Here is a 17,119-nt window from a genome sequence, read left to right on the forward strand (position 1 = left end):
AGGCCAGTCACCCCGCTACAGGTAATGCCGGTATTCTTTCAATTAGCAGTCCTATAAACCTTCCCATGGGACTGGTTTACAGTAACCATTTAAAGGGACAGTCAACTCCAAATTTGTTATTGCTTAAAAAGATAGATAATCCCGTTATTACCCATTCCCCAGTTTTCCATAACCAACACGGTTATATTAATATTCTTTTTACCTCTGTGATTACCTTGTATCTAAGCATCTTCTGACAGCCCCCTGATCACATTACTTTTTAATTATTCTCTATTGACTTGCATTTTAGCCAATTAGTGCTATGTTGTGCACAACCCACGGGGGTGAGCACAATGTTATGTAAATGGCACACATGAACTAGCAGTTTCCTGTTGTGAAAAGCAAATAAGAACGCATGTGATAAGAAGCTGACTGTAGTGGCTTAGAAACAGGCAGAAATTCAGAGGTTTAATTTTTATAAAGTTTATTAATATAACAATGTTGGTTGTGCAAAGCTGGGGAATGGGTAGTAAAGGTATTGTCTATCTTTCTTTCCAATGGCATGGAGAGTCCACTAATCCATTCAATTACTAGTAGGAATTCAATTCCTGGCCACCAGATGGAGGCAAAGAACACCCCAGCAGAGCTGTTAAGTATCACTTCCCCTTCCTATAATCCCCAGTAATTCTTTGTCTGTTTACATCGGGTGGACGTGCAAAGATGGTGTCTGAAGATATTTAATCCTTTATTGGGTACTTTTCCCTGCAAGCAAGGATTAGGGTCAAGCTGTGTCCATGTAATTCTCTTTAGTAAGAGTAATGGTGGCTGTTAGCAGTTGGAAGACAGCGAGGTAGTCCTTGCTTACCTTCTAACAGTGTATGCTACCCCTATATACTCTGCTTTTCTTTTTCTACTGAGTCTGTCATACCTAAGAAACGGTTCCTGCCCTGCAGCTATTTTCCACAGGTAAGTGCTTTTTTTCCCTTCTAGGTTAGGAGGAAATAGCACTTCAGGGGGTCAAGCCCCTTTGTGGAGTTCTGAGTATAATATGCCTTTACTGTAGGGTTTATATTGGGCAGCAGAGGTACCATTACTTGGGAGTCCCTTTTTACTTATTAAGTTACTTTCCCTTAGCAACTTCAGGGAAAGGAGGATATTATTAGGTGTCAAGCTGGCACCTTATTGCCTCATAGAGGGGTCTTCGTTCTGAACAGCCTAGAACGAAGAAGCGGGCTTAAAATCCCTACTCTCATGCAAGCAGCAGGGCTACCCTGTCTCTTCTTAACAGGAGCCGCTATACACCATATTTTGTTCCCCGGTATTCCATTATAGGGGAAGGCTGTATTAATGTGAGTAAGCAAGGGGTTAATCTACACTTGTTTATGGGACCTCCGCTGTTCTTATCCTATTTGCTAAGGGATATTACCGCTATTTAAGACGCTGCCTTTTTAGAGGCACGCTGTTTATGCCCTGTTTATTGTAATTTTGACCAGTCACAGATCTGGTAGAAATGTGGCGAAGACTGCTTCCATGTGTTCCCTGTTATGCGCCATTGCCATATTTTGTGGGGCCGGTACATGAGTTGGTGAGTTAAGGTTCAGTTTACCTTCGTCTGGCTTATACTGTTAAATGTTTTAGACAGGACGGGGTCTAGAGAGACTGCTTGCTCATACAGTTCGCTCACGCTCCCCTGATCTCTCTGTCTTACGTAGTAGGACCGGCATTATTTGACTGTTTTATTTTGGTTGCTGGTCACTGTACTGATATAGGCATAAACGTCTGTATTTGGTGGCGATCGTTATGCGCACCAATAGCGCAGTGCCTTACTTTATACTTTGTTGGGACAAGGTTTTTCCTTTATTGGGCTCCTATTAGATTTTCCCTTCAAGGTTAAGCCTCATAGTGTTATTCGTAATACCCCCTTAGGCTACGTTTTTCCTTTGAGGCCATTTTATTTTATATGTTCCGTGACGGTGGTACGCAATTTAGTCTGTGCTTCCTGCCACAAGCTGTGCTTTTGGCGCCCTTTGTAGCATCACACCATAGTACGTTTTACTCAATGTGTACATAGTCATGGAGAGGGACTGAGTTGCTTTTGTACTTAAAAGGGACATTAAACCAAAAATTGTTCTTTCATGATTTATAAAGAGAATGCAATTTTAATCAACTTTCTAATTAACTTCTATTATCTAATTTGCTTCATTCTCTTGATATTCTTTGCTGGAAAGCATATCTAGATAGGCTCAGAAGCTGATGATTGGTGGCTGTACATAAATGCCTCGTGTGATTGGCTCACACATGTGCATTGCTATTTCTTAAACAAAGGATATCTAAAGAATGAAGCAAATTAGATAATAGAAGTAAATTGGAATGTTGTTTAAAATTGTGTTCTCTATCTGAATCATGAAAAAAAAAAATTTGGGTTTAATGTCCCCTTAACCCCTTGAGTGCTAACAACGGCTCTGAGCCGTCGCAGAGTTTCCAACTCTGTTGTTAACGACGGCTCAGAGCCAACGCTAGCACTCTCCCAACTTGAGGGAGATCTGGGGGCTCCCACCCGCTCTTACCCCTGCGATCAGGCCTGCATAGTGACAGGCATCGCCGGGGCTTCACGTTATTCTCGGTCACATCGGGCGCGATGACGTCACCGCGCAACTTTATTTAAACTTAACAATGTTAAGTATAGGAGCAGGGGGCATGCTGCTTAGAAGCCTGTATCTCAGGCATCTAAGCAGCTACAGACCTCCAAGACTCATCGTTGGAAATGCAATTGCCTAACGTTTCCAATCGTTTAAGTCTTGGGGATATGGAAAAAAAAAGTTAAAAATTAAAAAAAAAAAAAAAAAAAAAGCTTAGCACCCAGGTGGGAAAGTGCTTAGCACTCAAAGGGTTACAGCTTATATTCAGTTGGCAGGACATTGTCTCCTGTCTTTTTCCATGGTACCCTGATGTTTGCTGCCATCTTGTGGCAGTTTGATGTTACTGCATATGTTTTATTTTATAAGGGAACAATATATAATCTCTCGCATAGCAAGAAGATTTTTAGCCCTTATGTCCATTTGCATGACTCTGTTTTGCATATGGACTCAATTTTATTATCCTTTTTGTACTGAGGAGCTGTCTCCTAATGTTTGTAACATCATGAAAATAAGATAGAAATCCAGCACTCAGACCCAAGGTGTGTGCAAGCTAGCACAGGATCACTGCAAGGATCCAAACAGTATCCAAAATCTTCAAAGAATGCAGCAGCACCACTTCTCATATAAAAAGTTCCTTTATTAAACACATAGTAGGAGCAGGTAAAAATAGAATGACGTTTCGGGAGGTTATCCCTTAGTCATGTTGAAGAGTTTGTAACATCATGGATACCTTAAGTCGTATATCTATCTATTTATTAGTGATATTTGGTCACTAATATGTTTATATTTTCGTTGAGTGACAGCGTTTCCTTAAACAGAGTAATTCTCTGATGCCGTCTTGACGCTGGAGGTGTATAGCCTCAGGGCTGCTCTATAGCATAGCGGTCTGTTTTGGCGCATTTTCATGTGTTTGGGCTAAAGGGTCTGGTCCTTTCACCCTTAAGTTATGTATAGTGGAGCGTTGGTCGATGCTCTTGCACATTTGTACCTGGCAGTTACAGGGTTAAAACTTTTTGTTCTCACTATTACCGGCTTTGGGCGCACTTGCCAGTGAAAGCTAGGAGCGATATATACGATTTCACTCTCTCTGAATGTCAGAGACCGATTTGCTGGCTTCTAGTGGCATGAGTAGCTTATTGTTTTCTTGTGCTCTATGCCGTTAGGGGGTTAAGTTTAACACAGACCCAGGAGTTCTTTATTTCTTAAGGAATGCAGCCTAATGACTGAGATCAAGCTTGGGGGAACATTGTTTCAGACTCTGGGACTCTGCTAGCGTTGGGATGGTAGTATTAAACTCACAGTATCATCCAAGCCTTTATCTGATAATGTTATACAGTATTGTATACTAAGGGGAGAGATTACTATGTGTTCCCTCAGTCCCTGTGCCGGAGAAGACTTCAGTATGTCTTTTTAATTTCCCATATATCGGTACTCGCTATAATTTAAAAGCTTGGTACTTTCCTGCCATCTGTAGTGTTTTTGTATATATATTTCACCCAGTGCGTGGATCTGCCATATTTTTATTTTATTTATATGTGCCTAAGTTTTTAGGTGATTTCCAGTTATATGAGCTTTAATTTTTGCTGGCAGCTTTTGGCGTCCTTTGTGTCTCTGCAACATGGGGGGTGCTCTGTATGTATTAGCGCTGCGGAATCTGTTGGCGCTCTACAAATAACCGATAATAATAACCTCAGGTGCGATGTGTGTTATCGCCCTACTGACAGAGGGGTTATTTAATTGGTGAAGCTGTTTAGAAAGCAGCCTTCTTTAGTGCCTTTTTTCTTCCCGTTCATAGTGTGGTATATTTTTATTTTCGGCACTTCTTATTTCCAACTTTTTATTACCCCTCTCTGCAAGTTGGTTTTCTTCTACACCTAACCTGGGATACGGTTTGAGGATTTGGGAGTTAGGTTTATTTTCACCCTTACAGGGCATATTATAATTTTCCCTGTTTTAAAGGGACAGTCTAGTCCAAAATAAACTTTCATGATTCAGATAGGGCATTTATTTTAAAAAAAATAATGAAATTTACTTTTATCACCAATTTTGCTTTGTTCTCTTGGTATTCTTAGTTGAAAGCTAAACCTAGGAGGTTCATATGCTAATTTATAAGGCCGCCTCTTCTCTCAGGGCATTTTGACAGTTTTCCACCACTAGAGGGTGTTAGTTCATGTGCGTCATATAGATAACACTGTGCTCATGCACGTAGAGTTCCTAGGAGCCAGCACTGATTGGCTAAAATGCAAGTCTGTCAAAAGAACTGAAATAAGGGGACAGTTTGCAGAGGCTTAGATACAAAGTAATCACAGAGGTAAAAAGTGTATTTATATAACTCTGTTGGTTATGCAAAACTGGGGAATGGGTAATAAAGGAATTATCTATCTTTCTAAAACAATAAAAATTCTGGTGTAAACTTTCCCTTTAAGATTCAATTTCTTGTTGTTTGGCGCCATCTTGTGGTGCTTTGAGGTTAATACTCCTATTTTCTTGATCCTCTAATCTTGTTTTTCATCTCTTTACTCTGAAGACGTTTTTATCTGTCATCGTGTAACTTATTCATGATTTTTTTCTCAGGTTCATAATCTTGATACTTTATCATATTCCAGTATATTTTGGGGGGGGTTACATTATCAGTGTGTTTTATGTTCACTTATTAACGTATTATGATTCATCACTTATTTAAGGAATAATTGACTGAGATTTTGATTTCTCTGAACGCTCAGCTGTAGTAGCCGGATGGTTAGCTTTGCTGCATAGCAAGCGGAAGGTTTACAGTTGAAGCCAGCTACTTGCCCTTTTGAATGTGTGTTCGCGAGCTGTTTAGGGATATCATTGTCCCTGAGGTTCATTCAATTATTAGGTTGAAGGATTTTCCTTCTCTAAGATTTTCAACTTTTATTCCTTTGAAGGATATTTTTGATATAATATATAGGAGCCAGCTCTAGTAGCCTGATGGTTAGTTTAGCTGCCTAGCAAGTGGAGGTTTGAAACCAACTACAGCTAAATGCTCCTTGAAGGGTGTTCGCAAGCTTTTATGTTCTTTCATATATCTGTATGTATAGGAGTTTGATTCCTCACTCAGGACTGGTTCTTAGTGTGGGGCTTATATGGCTGTCCTTGGAATTAAGAGGGCTCGTGGTTCAGCTAATGTTGTTGATTCCTTTATAGGTGCAAATTATCTTTTTTATCTCTTTTTTTAGGAAGAGATTCTCAGCACTGACAGCTTCCTTTTTATATGGGAATCTCTAGTTATTCTAGTGAATCTAAGAACTCCTATGTGATTATTTTCATTTTATATATTTTAAATATATGTGCACTATATTTCTATCTCCTTCATAATGAGGAGATTCATAGATATGTCTGTTGCATATAGCTCCGTCTGTTGCAACGTCTCTTGTTTTATCTTTTGTTGTTTAGTTCACTATTATGTTTGTTGTCTTCTTATATACCTTATACGTATATATAGACAATATTATGTATTCTCCCTGCGGAGGAGATTTTCAGGTCTGTATGTTTTAAGGGGTCAGATCTCTGCCCTTTTGTTTCTTTTTCATAATCAGATGTTAATACCTTTTAAGTTTAGGCCTTGGTTAGATCCAGGCCTGTGTTTGTCTATTGCTTTTCCTTGGAGTCTTAATCTTGATCTCAGCATTCTGCAGTAGGCTCCGTTTGAGCCCATGCACACTGTGAATATTATGTTATCCTGGAAAGTTTTGTTTTCTTCTCGCTCTTTCTTCTGCTCGTAGAATCTCTGAGTTTTTCCGCTCTGCAGTGTAACCCCTTACCTTATTGTTCATGCGGATAAGACGGTCCTTCGTACCAAATTGGGAATTCTTTCTAAGGTGGTGTCGGACCGCAAAATCTATCAGGAAAATGTTGTTCCTTTGTTCTGTCTTAATCTTCCTCTCAGTAGGAACGCTTGTTGCATATTCTAGATGTTGTGCGTGCTCTGTCGTTTTTTCTGCAGGCATCTAAAGACTTTCAACAATCTTCTGCCCTTTTGTCGTGTTCTCGGGTAAATGTAAGGGTCAGAAGGCCACTTCTCTTGGTAAGTGTTATTTGGTTTATGAGACAGTTGGACAGCAGCCTCCTGAGAGGATTACGGTTCTTTCCACTTGGGCTGTCTCTTCTTCCTGGGCCTTTCAAATTGAGGCCTCTGTGGATCAGATCTGCAAGGTAGTCACTTGGTCCTCATTACATATTTTAAAAAAAATATCTACAAATCTATGTTTTTTGCCTCGGCTGAGGTTTCTTTTGGGAGGAAAGTTCTTCAAGCGGTGGTGCCTTCGGTTTAGGTCCGTCTGTCTTGTTCTCCCTCCGTATTCATTCTGTGTCCTCTAGCTTGGGTATTGGTTCCCACTAGTAATTGGAATTTGTGGACTCTCCATGCTATAGGAAAGAAAACAAAATGTATGCTTACCTGATAAATTATTTTCTTTCCTGGCATGGAAAGTCCACAACCCGTCCTTATTATATTGAAGACGGCTTTTTGTCATTTTCTAAACCTCAGGCACCTCTATACCTTTGTGTCCTCTTCTCTTTCCATATTCCTTTGGCTGAATGACTGGGTTTTTTGGGAAGGGGAAGTGATACTTAAAGGGACACTAAACCCAAAATTTTTCTTTCATGATTCGGGTAGAGAATACAATTTTGAACAATATTCCAATGTACTTCTATGCTCTGATTTGCTTCATTCTTTAGATATCCTTTGTTGAAGAAATAGCAATGCACATGGGTGAGCCAATCACACGAGGCATCTATGTGCAGCCACCAATGAGCAGCTACTGAGCCTATCTAGATATGCTTTTCAGCACAGGATATCAGGAGAATGAAGCAAATTAGATAATACAAGTAAATTAGAAAGATGTTTAAAATTGAATATTCTTTCTAAATCATGATCCTTTAACAGCTCTGCTGGGGAGTTCTTTGCCTACACCTGGTGGCCAGGAGTTGAATTTCCACTAGTAATTGAATGGATTTGTGGACTCTCCATGCCAGGAAAGAAAATAATTTATCAGGTAAGGATACATTTTGTTTTTTAAACAATAACAATGTTGGTGTTGACTGTCCCTTTAATGTATTATATATCAATACCATTTAATTATCTTCTTGTTTAAACTGAGTAGTTTAAAGGACCATTAACTACAGTAGAATTGCGTAATAAAACAGCCATGTAAAATTACTCTGAATTTCAAAGGTAGTTCAATTTTCTTTCCCCCTGTATCATGTGACAGCCATCAGCCAATCACAAAATGCTTATATGTATACACTGTGAATTCTTGCACATGCTCAGTAGGCGCTTGTATGTCAGAAAAAAATACATATCAAAAGATTGTACACATTTTGATAATGAAAGTTATTTAAAATTGTGAGCTCTATTTAACCTTGAAAATTTAAATTTGACTCTAGTCTTCCTTTCAAATTCAAACTATAATTCTCCATAATATTGTTAACAAATCCCATTATTTATGTTGCCTGATTTTCTGTAATATAAAGGGGCAAGCAGCAGATACACTTTCATTGTATTCAAAGCAGCTGCAGGAACACCCTTTCAAATAGGCCTTTTTTATGTTATTTTTTTACTTTCTACCCATTAACTAAGAGTTTGATTTATGCTGCTGGCTCTTGATTGCATAGCTATTCTATTCGCATTACTGCAATATTTCAGCACCCTGATCTCCATGCTACACCGTAATTGATCAGTGCAGGAGATTATATATATATATATCTGTCCCTAATTGGCCAGAGCAAATGGGATAAGATAAACACAACTCAAGAGGCTTTTAAGGAATGTGTGCCTGGAATTCTAATTAATATAAACTTTCCTAACATTATTACAGTTTTATTTTTATTTTTTTTTAAACTTTTGTTTTGTAATCAGATCTTTTGTAATGAGATCATTCATTTCTGATACGTTAAAAAACAAACAAAAAAAATAAAATAACTTTGATGTCCCTTAAAAACTGTGATCCTATAAAACAGTTAAGACCAACTGTAGGCTCACAGGCACCTGGCCCTACTATTGGCGCCCCCCTAACACCCAATTGGGTGGCAAGTTTGCCGCAGCGGTATGGGACAGCAGGGGGTGGAGCCACACATCACACTCCTCCTCCAACCTTCTCCACCCCCAGTAACTCTACCTCTCCCTATGTTTCTCTCTCTCTCTCTCTCTCTCTCTCTCTCTACCTTTCTCTCACAATCTCTCTCTATTTGTGTATTTTAAGAACGATAAATGCTATAAAAAGTAGATTTAAAGGGAGCATACACGCATAGCCAATAATCACCTGTCATTTTGTTTTCAGGATTAACTTAGCAGTGAGGCGTTAACTTTGTGTTTATCCCGGGGGTTAAACGCAGTTACCCTCAAAAATTATGCGATTGTAAAATGTTATTAGAGTATAGCGTGTTTGTGTTGCCCGATCATATCTTTTTAAAGGGACGGTAAACACCTTGAGATTGTGGTACAAAATGTTTAGTTATGTGTAGTAAAACAGCTTTGCAATATACTTTCATTATTTATTTTTCCCCTTCTCATGCAAATTATAGATATTTTTAATTCTTAGAGCTGCAAATGTACTCTGCTGACTTTTTGAAGCGAATCCTTCTACATATCTTTCCGTAATTGGCTATGACTAATAACTGCAAATTGACGTTCTTTAACGTAAGGACTGTGATAAACCTTGTTGTCTGCAGACTAAAGCCCAGATTGGCTCATCCAATAAGGCAATAGTGGGCAGAGTTTGCATATATATGCTGAATTTCTTCATCTATATGACCCCCGCGTAGGAATGATCCCCCTGGCCCAGCGGTGTCCGGTGTCACTCAGGAGCTGTCGCGGTTGGCGGATTTACCTGCAGGATCTCTCTCATCTCTCTGTCCTGTAAATGACGTTCAGCTGAAGGACCTGGACGTGGTGGAAGCAGTCAGCAGGGCAAGAAGATTAGAAGGGGCACTAAGGGGGTTTAATAGCCCCAACAGCCCACGATTCAATTCCCAGGTACAATCTGGCATGTTTTGTGAAATAAAACCTTTTTCGATATGTTTTGCTCATATATGACCTTTAAAGGGACACTAAACCCATTTTTTTTTCTTTTAAACTTTAATGATTCAGGTAGAGCAGCAATTTTAAGCAACTTTCTAATTTACTTCTATTATCAATTTTTCTTTGTTCTCTTGCTATCTTTATTTGAAAAAGAAGGCATCTAAGCTAAGGAGCCGGACAATTTTTGGTTCAGTACCCTGGACAGCTCTTATCCACCAATCAGCAAGGACAACCCAGGTTGTGAACCAAAAATGGGCAGGCTTCTAAACTTGATTTTCAAATAAAGATAGCAAGAGCATGAAGAAAAATTGATAAATTAGAAAGTTGCTTAAAATTGCTGCTCTATCTGAATTATGAAAGATCAAATTTGGGTTCAGTGTCCCTTTAAAGGGACATTATGCTGCAGACATGAATTAACAAATTGGAGCATGTAATGTTTGCACTAAATTGTCCCTTTAAAGGGACAAAAAACCCTTTTTTCTTTCATGATTACAGATAGGGCATGTGATTTAAAGCAACTTTCCAGTTTGTTGAAAAGGATACTTAGGTACGCTCAGGAGCTGCTGATTGGTGGCTGAACATTTATGCCTCATGGTATTGGCTCATCCAGTATGTTAATTGGCTCCCAGTAGTGCATTGTTGCTTATTCAATAAAGGATACCAAGAGAATTAAGCAAATTACATTATAGAAGTAAATTGGAAAATTGTTTAAAATTGTACTCTCTTTCATGAAAGAAAGATTTTTGGTTTCATGTCCCTTTTAATTAAAGGGACAGTAAGGACATAATAAGACATTCATGATTCAGATTTAAACAACTTTCCAATTTACTTCTATTATTTAATTTGCTTCCTTCTGTTATACTTTGCTGAAAGGTTTATCTAGGCAAGTTCAGGAGCAGCAAATAACCTAGGTTCTAGCTGCTGATTGGTGGCTGCATATATATATATATATATATATATATATACCGATTGTCATTGACTCACCCATATGTTCAGTTAGAAACCAGTAGTGAATTGCTGCTCCTTCAACAAATGATACCAAGAGAATGAAACAAATTTGATTATAGAAGTAAACTGGAAAGTTGTTTAAAATTGTAAGTTCTACCTAAATCATGAAAGAAGAATGTTGTGTTTCACGTCCCTTTAATTAAAGACATTTCCTCTTGATTTACAATGAGCAGTGTCACCATGGAATTCCATCCATAGTATAACCTTTGACCTGTCTTTTTTTTGTTTTGTGTTTTGTTCCTTCCCTCAGTATCTTCTTCTGGAACAGAGAGCAAAGGTTCTGAATGAGATGGATCGCCTCCGATTCCTGACATCAGACCAGTCACTCAGTCTTCTTCCCGAATACGAACAGAGAATTAATGTGAGTCATAGGAGGGGGCGACAGGGAGTAGATGCTATTGAGGGGGTTGACAGGCAAGAAAAATACAGGAGGAGAGTGACAGCATGAGATGCAGGGGCATAGAGTGACAGGTAGTAGGCAATTCAGGTGGAATTACAGGCAGCAGTAGATGCAGGGGCTAAGAATGACAGGCAGCAGGAGATGCAGGGGCATAGAATGACAGACAGCAGGAGATGCAGGGGCATAGAATGACAGGCAGCAGGAGATGCAGGGGCATAGAATGACAGGCAGCAGGAGATGCAGGGGCATAGAATTACAGGCAGCAGGAGATGCAGGGGCATAGAATGACAGGCAGCAGGAGATGCAGGGGCATAGAATGACAGGCAGCAGGAGATGCAGGGGCATAGAATGACAGGCAGCAGGAGATGCAGGGGCATAGAATGACAGGCAGCAGGAGATTCAGGGGCATAGAATTACATGCAGCAGGAGATGCAGGGGCATAGAATGACAGGCAGCAGGAGATGCAGGGGCATAGAATGACAGGCAGCAGGAGATGCAGGGGCATAGAGTGACAGGTAGTAGGCAATTCAGGTGGAATTACAGGCAGCAGTAGATGCAGGGGCTAAGAATGACAGGCAGCAGGAGATGCAGGGGCATAGAAAGACAGGCAGCAGGAGATGCAGGGGCATAGAATGACAGGCAGCAGGAGATGCAGGGGCATAGAATGACAGGCAGCAGGAGATGCAGGGGCATAGAATGACAGGCAGCAGGAGATGCAGGGGCATAGAATGACATGCAGCAGGAGATGCAGGGGCATAGAATGACAGGCAGCAGGAGATGCAGGGGCATAGAATGACAGGCAGCAGGAGATGCAGGGGCATAGAATGACAGGCAGCAGGAGATGCAGGGGCATAGAATGACAGGCAGCAGGAGATGCAGGGGCATAGAATGACAGGCAGCAGGAGATGCAGGGGCATAGAATGACAGGCAGCAGGAGATGCAGGGGCATAGAATGACAGGCAGCAGGAGATGCAGGGGCATAGAATGACAGGCAGCAGGAGATGCAGGGGCATAGAATGACAGGCAGCAGGAGATGCAGGGGCATAGAATGACAGGCAGCAGGAGATGCAGGGGCATAGAATGACAGGCAGCAGGAGATGCAGGGGCATAGAATGACAGGCAGCAGGAGATGCAGGGGCATAGAATGACAGGCAGCAGGAGAGACAGGGGCATAGAATGACAGGCAGCAGGAGATGCAGGGGCATAGAATGACAGGCAGCAGGAGAGACAGGGGCATAGAATGACAGGCAGCAGGAGATGCAGGGGCATAGAATGGCAGGCAGCAGGAGATGCAGGGGCATAGAGTGACAGGTAGTAGGCAATTCAGGTGGAATTACAGGCAGCAGTAGATGCAGGGGCTAAGAATGACAGGCAGCAGGAGATGCAGGGGCATAGAATGGCAGGCAGCAGGAGATGCAGGGGCATAGAGTGACAGGCAGCAGGAGATGCAGGGGCATAGAATGACAAGCAGCAGAAGATGCAGGGACATAAAGTGACAGGCAGCAGGAGATGCAGGGGCATAGAGTGACTGCACAAAATACAGGGTAATTTTATTTCTCCTGTTAAGTGTGGTCAGTCCACGGGTCATCATTACTTCTGGGATATTAACTCCTCCCCAACAGGAAGTGCAAGAGGATCACCCAGCAGAGCTGCTATATAGCTCCTCCCCTCTACGTCACACCCAGTCATTCTCTTGCACCCAACTAATAGATAGGATGTGTGAGAGGACTGTGGTGATTATACTTAGTTTTATACCTTCAATCAAAAGTTTGTTATTTTAAAACAGCACCGGAGTGTGTTGTTCCTTCTCAGGTAGAATTTGAAGAAGAATCTACCTGAGTTTTTGGATGATTTTAGCCGGCGTAGTTAAGATCATCTTGCTGTTCTCGGCCATCTGAGGAGTGAGGTAAACTTCAGATCAGGGGACAGCGGGCAGGTTAACCTGCAAGGAGGTATGTAGCAGCATATTATTTTCTGAGAATGGAATTGACTGAGAAAATACTGCCATACCGATATAATGTAAGCTCAGCCTTAAATGCAGTAGTAGCAACTGGTATCAGGCTGTCATGTATGTATATTTACACTTCAGTATTCTGGGGAATGGCACTTCACTGGGATAATACTGTATGCATAAGACTTTAGCCTAACTTGCAGTGGGACTAGCAACAGGCTTTCTAATGACATTTCATTTATTTGATGTTAAACGTTTTTGCTGGCATGTTAAAATCGTTTAATTATCTGAGGTACTGGGTGAAAAATTGTTTTGGGCACTGTTTTTTTCCACTTGGCGGTCGTTTTATTTAATTTAAGACAGTTTACTGATCTCCCTCACTGTTGTGTGTGAAGGGGAGGGGCCTATTTTGGCGCTTTTGCTACGCATCAGAAAATTCAGTCACAAGTCTGTTTTCTTCCCTGCATGATCCGGTTCGTCTCTACAGAGCTCAGGGGTCTTCAAAAGTTAGTTTGAGGGAGGTAATCACTCACAGCAGACCTGTGAGATTGTGCTTTGACTGTGATAAAAAACGTTTATATTCTGTACATTTTTTCTGCTATTCAGGGTTAGTTATCCATTGCTAATGGGGGCAATCCTTTGCTAAAATTGTGTTTTACCGGAAAGAATTTGATGTTCTAGTTTCTCCGGTTTATTATTACTCAACTGTCATAACTTTTTTTTCTGTGCTTCTTAAAGGCACAGTACGTTTTTCATATTATTTGTAAATTGCTTTGAAAAGTATTTCCAAGTTGCTAGTTTAATTGCTAGTGTGTTAAACATGTCTGACTCAGAGGAATATCTCTGTGCTATATGTGCTAAAGCCAAAGTGGAGCCCAATAGAAATTTATGTACTAATTGCATTGATGCTACTTTAAATAAAAGTCAATCTGTACAAATTGAACATCATTCACCAAACAACGAGGGGAGAGTTATGCCGTCTAACTCGCCTCACGTGTCAGTACCTGCATCTCCCACTCGGGAGGTGCGTGATATTGTAGCGCCGAGTACATCAGGGCGGCCATTACAAATCACATTACAGGATATGGCTAATGTTATGACTGAAGTTTTGTCTAAATTACCAGAATTTAGAGGTAAGCGTGATCACTCTGGGGTGAGAACAGAGTGCGCTGTTAATAATAGGGCCATGTCTGATACTGCGTCACAGTATGCAGAACATGAGGACGGAGAGCTTCAATCTGCAGGTGACGGTTCTGATCCCAATAGAATGGATTCAGACATTTCTAATTTTAAGTTTAAACTCGAAAACCTCCGTGTACTGTTAGGGGAGGTACTAGCAGCTCTGAATGATTGTAACACCGTTGCAATCCCAGAGAAATTATGTAGGCTGGATAGATACTATGCGGTACCGGCGAGTACTGACGTATTTCCTATACCTAAGAGGCTTACAGAGATAATTACTAAGGAGTGGGATAGGCCCGGTGTACCCTTTTCCCCCCCTCCTGTGTTTAGAAAAATGTTCCCAATAGACGCCACCACACGGGACTTATGGCAGACGGTCCCTAAGGTGGAGGGAGCGGTTTCTACTCTGGCTAAGCGTACCACTATCCCGGTGGAGGATAGCTGTGCCTTTTCAGATCCAATGGATAAAAAATTAGAGGGTTACCTTAAGAAAATGTTTGTTCAACAAGGTTTTATATTGCAACCCCTTGCATGTGTTGCGTCTGTCTCGGCCGCGGCCGCTTTTTGGTCCGAGTCCCTGGAAGAGACTCTTGACTCAATAACTATAGATGAGATTTCAAGCAAGCTTAAAACACTTAAGCTAGCTAATTCATTTGTTTCGGATGCCGTAGTACATTTAACAAAACTTACGGCTAAGAATTCCAGATTCGCCATTCAGGCACGCAGAGCACTGTGGCTAAAATCCTGGTCAGCTGACGTTACTTCTAAATCTAAATTACTTAACATACCTTTCAAAGGGCAGACCTTATTCGGGCCAGGTTTGAAAGAAATTATCGCTGACATTACAGGAGGTAAAGGCCATGCCCTGCCTCAAGACAGAGCCAAACCTAAGGCTAGACAGTCTAATTTTCGTTCCTTTCGTAATTTCAAGGCAGGAGCAGCATCAACTTCCTCTGCTCCAAAGCAGGAAGGAGCTGTTGCTCGCTACAGACAAGGCTGGAGACCTAACCAGTCCTGGAACAAGGGCAAGCAGGCCAGAAAACCTGCTGCTGCCCCTAAGACAGCATGAATCGAGGGCCCCCGATCCGGGAACGGATCTAGTGGGGGGCAGACTTTCTCTCTTCGCCCAGGCTTGGGCAAGAGATGTCCAGGATCCCTGGGCGTTAGAGATCATATCTCAGGGATATCTTCTGGACTTCAAATCCTCTCCCCCAAAAGGGAGATTTCATCTGTCAAGGTTGTCAACAAACCAAATAAAGAAAGAGGCGTTTCTACGCTGTGTACAAGATCTCTTACTAATGGGAGTGATCCATCCGGTTCCGCGGTCGGAACATGGACAGGGGTTTTACTCAAATCTGTTTGTGGTTCCCAAAAAAGAGGGTACCTTCAGGCCAATCTTGGATTTAAAGATCCTAAACAAATTCCTAAGAGTTCCATCGTTCAAAATGGAAACTATTCGGACAATCCTACCCATGATCCAAAAGGGTCAGTACATGACCACAGTGGATTTAAAGGATGCTTACCTTCACATACCGATTCACAAAGATCATTACCGGTATCTAAGGTTTTCCTTCCTAGACAGGCATTACCAGTTTGTAGCTCTTCCATTCGGATTGGCTACGGCTCCAAGAATCTTCACAAAGGTTCTGGGTGCTCTTCTGGCGGTACTAAGACCGCGAGGAATTTCGGTAGCTCCGTACCTAGACGACATTCTGATACAAGCTTCAAGCTTTCAAACTGCCAAGTCTCATACAGAGTTAGTACTGGCATTTCTAAGGTCGCATGGATGGAAGGTGAACGAAAAGAAGAGTTCTCTCTTTCCACTCACAAGAGTTCCCTTCTTAGGGACTCTTATAGATTCTGTAGAAATGAAGATCTACCTGACAGAAGACAGGTTAACAAAGCTTCAAAATGCATGCCGTGTCCTTCATTCCATTCAACACCCGTCAGTGGCTCAATGCATGGAGGTGATCGGCTTAATGGTAGCGGCAATGGACATAGTACCCTTTGCACGCCTACATCTCAGACCGCTGCAATTGTGCATGCTAAGTCAGTGGAATGGGGATTACTCAGATTTGTCCCCTACTCTGAATCTGGATCAAGAGACCAGAAATTCTCTTCTATGGTGGCTTTCTCGGCCACATCTGTCCAGGGGGATGCCATTCAGCAGACCAGATTGGACAATTATAACAACAGACGCCAGCCTACTAGGCTGGGGCGCTGTCTGGAATTCTCTGAAGGCTCAGGTATCATGGACTCAGGAGGAGAGTCTCCTGCCAATAAACATTCTGGAATTGAGAGCAGTTCTCAATGCCCTTCTGGCTTGGCCCCAGTTAACAACTCGGGGGTTCATCAGGTTTCAGTCGGACAACATCACGACTGTAGCTTACATCAACCATCAAGGAGGGACAAGAAGCTCCCTAGCGATGATGGAAGTATCAAAGATAATTCGCTGGGCAGAGTCTCACTCTTGCCACCTGTCAGCAATCCACATCCCGGGAGTGGAGAATTGGGAGGCGGATTTCCTAAGTCGTCAGACTTTTCATCCGGGGGAGTGGGAACTTCATCCGGAGGTCTTTGCCCAAATACTTTGACGTTGGGGCAAACCAGAGATAGATCTCATGGCGTCTCGACAGAACGCCAAGCTTCCTTGTTACGGGTCCAGATCCAGGGATCCGGGAGCGGTCCTGATAGATGCCATGTCAGCACCTTGGACCTTCGGGATGGCTTATGTGTTTCCACCCTTCCCGATGCTTCCTCGATTGATTGCCAGAATCAAACAGGAGAGAGCATTGGTGATTCTAATAGCGCCTGCGTGGCCACGCAGGACTTGGTATGCAGATCTAGTGGACATGTCATCCTGTCCACCCTGGTCTCTGCCTCTGAGACAGGACCTTCTGATTCAGGGTCCCTTCAAA

The 17,119-nt window shown here is 41.9% G+C and overlaps 1 protein-coding gene across 1 annotated transcript in view; it reads left to right on the forward strand.

The window, feature by feature from the left end:
• Positions 1–17,119, forward strand: part of SKIC2 (SKI2 subunit of superkiller complex) — a 75,597-nt gene that overhangs the window by 40,502 nt on the left and 17,976 nt on the right. Inside the window, exons 25-27 of the mRNA XM_053721949.1 lie at positions 1–21; positions 9,405–9,615; positions 10,919–11,029. The exon at positions 1–21 is cut by the window's left edge and continues 106 nt beyond it. Of these exons, the coding sequence (XP_053577924.1) occupies positions 1–21; positions 9,405–9,615; positions 10,919–11,029 (343 nt within the window). The remainder of the gene's footprint in view (positions 22–9,404; positions 9,616–10,918; positions 11,030–17,119) is intronic.

This window comes from Bombina bombina, chromosome 7 (assembly GCF_027579735.1).
Source record: "Bombina bombina isolate aBomBom1 chromosome 7, aBomBom1.pri, whole genome shotgun sequence".
Lineage (NCBI taxonomy): Eukaryota > Metazoa > Chordata > Amphibia > Anura > Bombinatoridae > Bombina > Bombina bombina.